A 6,720-nucleotide genomic window follows, 5' to 3' on the forward strand; every position below is an offset into this window, starting at 1 on the left:
ACCGACCTCAAGGACATCAACTTCCGGCCGCAGATGTCCCAGGTGAGGGTCCGGCGCGGCGGGAGGCCGGGTGAGCCGACTCTCCGGCCGCGTGGCGCACCGACTCGGACGCCGAGGTCGCGGCCGCGGCCGCCGGGGCATACTGGACTCCGGCACGTCCACGAGCGGTGGGAGGGACAGTAGAGAGGGGGTGCGCCTGTGGCGTCGGGGCCGGCTCCGAGCGGTGACCTCCGGAGGCTCGAAGTTGGCCAAAGTACGGGGGTGCGCCACCGCTGCCCGCGGGTACTGCCTCGGTGCGCGCCCGTCTCGTGCGATCTGCGCCTCCCAGCTTCCAGGGAGACCCCGGTCCTGGCGGGGCGTCCAGCACTGCTGTCCCTCTCCAGGGCCTGGGCTCTCCGGCCTCCCGCTCTCGGTGCTCCCATCGCACCCGGTGGCCGCGTCCTCCGGCTGGACGCTGCGGGAGGACGAACCCGTGCGCTCTCTGCGCCTGCCCGGGGCGCGGCTGAGGACCGGTGGCGCGGGGCCCGGCGCCCCCCGGGAGGCAGCGGGTGGGCCCCCTGCCCCGCGGGCCTTCTCCTGCTCCAGGACCTGGCGCAGGGCAAGCCTCCTCAGGGACCCCAGGTTCTGGCAGCTTGGCACCAGCGGAGCCCGGGCCGCCTCCCCAGCACCCCCCACCCTCTGACGGGCCCTCCAGTGCGGCCTTTGTGGCAGGCCCACGGCCCGAGCAGGCAGGAAAATGTCCGCTCCCGGCCTGAGCTGCGTGTCCTGGTCTCTTAAAGGGGACTTGGCTAAGACTTGGGCGGAATCCGAGGGTGGCAGAGCTCCCACCCAGAGCCCTTGAAAGGTGTCCCAGGAGGCAGAGGGAACCGGGAGGGCGACTAGTCAGCCAGCCCTGCCAGGACCGACCTTCCCACCTGCCCCTGGCCCCTTGGCGGCTCCAGGGCAACTCAGTGGACTGCCGCCATTCCTGGGCCAGCAGGGAAGCAGTGGGGACATGGGGGTGGAGTGAGTCACTGCCTAAGCGGGATGGGCTGCCTGGCCTCTGCCCTTTGGTGGTAACTGTGTTTCCTAGGAGATGGGGCCCTCCTCTCCAGCAGATGGGGGGTGACTCTGACAAAGGAAGGCTGGAGGGGGGAAGGGGCCACCCTCCCACTCAGTCCTGATTATCCAGCCCAGAGAGGGAGGGAGCCCTGAGCCCTCCCTGAAGCCAGCCTGTCTGTCTGTCCATTTGCTCTCTCCTGGTGACAAGGAGTCCCTGAGAGGAGAGAGGGGAGGGAGGAGGGGGAGGGGAGGAGTGGGAGGGGAGGAGCGCTAGGGAGCGCAGCGCTCTCCAGACCTCACCTCGGCCTCAAGGGAGCACTTCTTACCCCTCTCATGGCTGGCTGGGCGGGTGGTGTGGGGAGAGGGAGAGCTGGGTGTGGGTGAGCCCAGCTGGGCTGGACCTCTGACTCCTCCAGGCAGCCTTCTGGGCCGCTTGTGGGGGGAAGGGGGGTCAGGGCTCAGGACAGAGGCCAGGAGGGGCTCAGCCTGGCTGGAGACTGGCACTGGTGTCCTGGGAGGCGGGACGAGGGGACTCAAGTTGCCCCTGTGTAGGATGTCCCTTCAGAGGGTGCAGAGGTCCCCGGGCCCTGGAGCCCTGGCAGGCAGGTGGCACTGACCCGACAACGCAGTCCCCTCGAGCCCTGCCTCAGGGGACTGGGCAGAGGGACACCTGGGTGGGCATTGCCGGTGTGTGTGGCCATGTGTTTCAGTCACATCCTGGCACCGTTACCTCCCGGGCAGGGGGCACCTTTGGGGTCTCCATTCCCGCCTCTGTAACGAGTGCAGCAGTGGGAGCCACCTCATAGCCACGGGACGGCCTGGGACAGGTGCCGGACGCACAGTGAGCGGTCAGTGAAGGTCAGCGTGTCGGGCCGCCATCTGGACGCACACCTGCCACCCTGTGTGCCGAGGGCTCATCTGGTCTTCTGTTGCTCGTGAGCTCGTGGAGGTGGGGCAGGTCACACAGGTCTGTCTGAGGACACAGGGCAGCAGCTGGTGTCCCCTGAGCCGTGCCGTCTTGGATTGGGGCTAGCATGTTCACAAGTAAGAAATTGCTTTCTTTACCATGTTCCTCTGGGCAGGGGTTGGGAGAGGGACAGCCCCTTAGGTTTCCTGCAGGCCAGGAGGGAAGTTGTCACCTGGGCCCATCCTGCCCTGGGCTGGGTGGAGCCAGCCTGGGAGAAGCAGCCAGCCTAGTCGTAGGTAGTGAGACCATGAAGGTTTGACTCGGCCAAGGACCCCAGAGAGTGAGTGGCAACACAGCCCCGGAGCCTGGGAGCCTGGTCCGCCCCCCTGGGTTTCCCTAAATGGTGACAGGGCAGACTTCCCTGCGCCGACCTGCACCTTGCGCTTCCTGGTGCGTGCGCCTGGCCTCATCTTGGGTGTCATGGTGTGGGCCTGCGTTCCTGAGCTGGGTGGGTGAGGAGTCACCTGCCTTCTGTGGCTGTCTGGGCACTGCCAGTGAGTCTGCAGGGCCCTCATCACAGAGCCTTCGCTCTCTGCCCAACACCGTGTGGCAGCACCCGTGCAGCCCAGAGCCCCCTGCGATGCCCTCTCCTACTAGAACGCCACGCCGGCGCCTTGAGCTGGCCCTGCAGGATCATCGTAGCAGTGTGAGCTGTTGAGCGTCTGCACAGTCCACCCACCGCAGAGGGACATGGGGATGGCCATGGGCAGACCGTGGTCCTGCCCTCCTGGAGCTGGCAGGGTACACTGTATTGTGTTTTTATCTAAAATGCCCAGAGGCCACCTCGGCTTTAATTAAACTAATCTGCTGATCCTAAGGAGAGACCGAGAGTGTCTGGAGCCGCCTGGGTAGGGCGGTCCTGAGTTTGCCCGTGCCAGTAGACATGGCTTACACCTGTAGGGCACCACCCTTCCGGGCTCTCCTTACCCACATCACCCTGGTGGCCTCCTTTACATTGAGGGGGTCGGGAAGCTTGTCTGCAGGGACCCAGCAGAGAAGACTTGGGACCCTGGGGCCGGCGGGGTGTGTCCCTGCTCCCACACCCACTCCTCCTCCTGCCTATGCCTGATACTCCAGCCAGCACCCCATACTTTCTTGTTCGGGCCCATCGCGTGCCCGACCTGCGTTGTACCCTTGCGAGAAGACACCCTCCTCCCCCCCCACCCCGATTCTTCCTGTGGAAGCTAGGTGATGGCCCCCTCCTCTGGGAAGCCTTCCTGGTTTCACTCATTCCTGCCCTGCAGCGTTGCGAGCCTGGTCCTGTCTCCTGGTCACCAGGCGTCTAGCTGCCTACCTTGCCCACTGTTCCGTCGTGCGCATCCCTCGCTGCAAACTCGGGACCCACGTAGCTGTGAAGTGAAGGCTGCCATGGCGTGGGGCTACCCCCTCGAGGTCAAGTGCCCCTCCAGACAGCGCTGCGCTCCATCCAGGGCGCCTGGCCTCCCTTCCTCTCTCTACTTCTTCATCCTTTGTTTCTTCCTCCCAGGAAGAATGCCCGAGCCTTGCCACATGCCGCGTGGGCTTTGTGCTGTGAGCGGGGAGCAGGTGGGCCATCCCCTGCCCTATCCCCTGCTGCCTGCTTGCTCACCGACCACCTACTGAAAACGCGACCGCCCAGCGCCAGAGTGCCTGGTTGCGAGCAGGAGGCTGGGGAGGTGGAGGGTCGTGGGCAGCGGAGACCTCAGGCTGGCCGTAAGGGAAACAGGACACCTTTTTTCCTTTTGGTTAGATTTTATTGGATCGTCGGAAAAGTCACGATGCATTTTTGCATAGAAAATCAGAAAACTATGTCCTGGCTTTTCTGCGACCCAATGTTTACAAAGAAATTGAAAACATCTCAGATTCAAGGCAGGGTCACCAGGACGCGAAGCTTTCTCTTGCGCTTGAGACCGGATCGGAGACTTGATGCCCGGCAGCCCTGCATGTTATGGTGTCTGTATGAACCAGGGCCCCCGAAAACCGCAGCACGCACCTCTGTGCCCGGCCCCTACTGCCCTCCCCACGGATGCTTCCTCGTTCTGGGGTCATCCCCCCACAGGGTTGGTGGGGGTTAGTGGGACTCAGACCTGTACCTGCAGGGCATGATCCGCCTTGCACAGTGCAGCCCTCTCCCTGTGACTGAATAAATAAAGATTTCTTCAGCCCCAGGGGTCTGCTCTCCACCCTCTTGGGGACGGCACCGCCTGGATAATACCTGGGTATAGCACTGAGGCGTGCACCTGCAGGGCTCCTGGCCCCTGGTCTGGATTGCGGAGTGCCATTGTTGGTGTGGGCCCTGCAGTGACTTGGTGCCCCCTCAGTGAGCACCGTGAGCTGTGAAGAAGGCACTCTGGGCGTTCACTCCTCTCCACCTCTTTCCTTCTTCCCTCCCTCTCTCCCTCTTCCTTTTGGCCTCCTGGACTGTGGTTTCCGGTTTCATTCCAGCATTGTGACCTATCACTGTCATCATTTGCACCAGGCTCCTTGCCTTGCCTTGGGTGGGGTGGGTGGGCTGGCTCTGGTGTCTTGGCACACCCTGCCGCCCTGAGCACTTCCTGACTCCCCGGCTCTGCAGAAGTGCGGACGGAGGTTAGAAGCCGGGGAGGCTGAGGTGCACCCAGACTATAGCGTGGCTCGCTTCAGGCGCTCTGGGCGTTCCTACCTGGGGAGTCGATGCGCGTGTGGTCAGACGTGCGCGTGTGTGTCTGTGGGCCCTGCACACCCGTGTTGGCGTCCTGTCTGTATCAGTGCTGCCAAGTGGGGGCCGTAGCTGCCTGACAGAAGTTACGGGGCCACGTGCGAAGAAGCGTGTGCTGCTTGTCTCGACGTGTTTTATTTAACCCATGCCTTGTCCATCCGGTGCTCTCCCCAGGGGGGTGGAGAGCGGACCCCTGGGGCTGAAGAAATCTTTATTTATTTATAGTCACCCGAGGCATGTGTCCTTGCCAGAGACAGGGAGAGTGAGAGGGAGAAAACAGCCCTTCCCGATGGGGTGCGGTCACACTGCAATCCCTTCTCCATTTCTGCAGCCCTTTGGGGCTTGGGGCATGCACGCACACGTGCCTGGTGTGTTTCGAGTGGCTGGGGGGGGGGGGTGTGCTGTGGTCAGCCATGACGGATCTGGCTCCTTCAGCCATGACGGATCTGGCTCCTTTAATCACAAGGCTGTGGCCAGCCCTGCATGAACTTTTGAAGTCCTGGAACAGAGTCCCGAACACATACTCAGCACGTTCACGGCCGGGGCGAGGCCCGCCCAGGCCCCGCAGGGCGAGCCTGGCACCAGTGTAAAGCTGATCTTTGGGCTGTGTATACTGACGGGAAGCCTGTCTTTGCGTGGGCCAGGAGGGCACCAGGGTGGATGTGGTGTACTGGGTGAGAAGCCTCCTGGGCAGTGGCCTCGTCCGTCTGGTTTGGGCCTTGGAGCCGCATCTGGCGGCGCTGGCGCTCAGCGGTGCCGGGCCCTGGTTGGGGCTGAAGCCCCAGCTGGAGTCTGGGCCTCGGGCCGGCAGGGCGTGTGTCCCCCACCTGCGCCTCAGTTGAGTCCTTTCTTGCCACGAGGCAGTGGTTGAGGATGTCCGTCCCTGGAGGACGACTGACTTCCTCTGGAGAGACACCGGGTCCTGGGCAGGGTGGTCAGCAGTGGGACGCTCTTTGGAGAACTTTGGGGAACATGTTGGTCCTGCCTCTTGTCCCTGTGTCCAGGCCTCATCTGTGGGCTGGGAACTGTGGTTTCTGAGCCCAAGACAGGTAGGGGCAGTGCTGGGGGGCTGGTGCGGCTGGTGGGGTGGGGGGCCTCCCGGCCGTAGGAGGTGCCCGGGTGTGAGGCCGGCAGCCGGAGCCTCTGGACCTTTCTCCTAACTGTCCTGCCCGGTCTCTTTCTCCCATTCCACCCCACCCTCCCTCTGCTAGAGCAGAGGTGGCCAGCGCTTTCTGTAAAGGGCTGGACAGTGAATGTTCTGGCTTTGTGGCCGTTGGTCTCTGTCGTAGCTGCTCACCGCTGCGCTGTGGTCTGCGTGCAGCCGGGGCTCTGGACGAGAGAGGCTGGCCGTGCTCCAGTGACGGCTGCCGTCGAGAACGCACGTGAAGTTTGTATACTTCTCACGTGTCAATGGGTACTGTGCTTTTCATTCCATTCCCCCTACTTTTTAAGAGTGTCAAAACGCCTTCCATGGCATGCCACGAGACTGCAGAATGTACAGAGCCAGGCGGCGGGATTTAGCGACCCAGGCAGTCGCGGCGGGACTTAGCGACCCAGTGGCAGGACCGAGCGACCCAGGCAGCGGGGCGCAGCGACCTGGTGGCAGGCTGCAGCACCAGCGCCCTCTTCCATTCTCTGTTTTTTCCGGACTTTCCGTACCCAGCCTGGTTCGTGGGCCCCCTCCCCACAGCACGTGGCTTCGATGCCCAGGTTGTCATGCCCTGCCTCCGTGGCCCCCAGTGCTCCACCTCCAGCCCTGGGCTTTGCACCTACGGCCATCGTCCCTGCACGTTCCCTCTGCCGGCCCAGGCCTGTCCCCACAGCCTTCCTGCCTCTAAGCCAGCTCAGGCCCCCTGAGGGCCTGAGGTCCCCTGGGATTTCCCCTCCCATTCACACAGTTGTGGCCCTCGTTGTGTGGCAGCCCTGTGACCCTGTCCTGCAAGAGACTCTGTGCGGCGCCTGGCCTCACCGCCTCAGAGCAGCAGACGCTGGGCTTGGTCTCAGCCCCTTTTCTAGGGCTTTGGGGGGGTGCGTG

General features: G+C 63.6%; 1 protein-coding gene across 5 annotated transcripts in view; it reads left to right on the plus strand.

Moving 5' to 3' along the window:
- Positions 1-2: 2 nt before the first annotated feature.
- Positions 3-6,720, plus strand: part of VAV2 (vav guanine nucleotide exchange factor 2) — a gene marked incomplete at its 5' end in the record, with an annotated part of 186,799 nt that continues 180,081 nt past the window's right edge. For all 5 annotated transcript variants that reach the window (XM_027766642.1, XM_027766645.1, XM_027766643.1 and 2 more), the window contains 1 exon segment: positions 3-42. In XM_027766642.1, coding sequence (XP_027622443.1) covers positions 3-42 — 40 coding nt within the window.

The sequence above is a fragment of the Tupaia chinensis genome, unplaced genomic scaffold (assembly GCF_000334495.1).
Source record: "Tupaia chinensis unplaced genomic scaffold, TupChi_1.0 Scaffold143602_1, whole genome shotgun sequence".
Classification (NCBI taxonomy): Eukaryota; Metazoa; Chordata; class Mammalia; order Scandentia; family Tupaiidae; genus Tupaia; species Tupaia belangeri.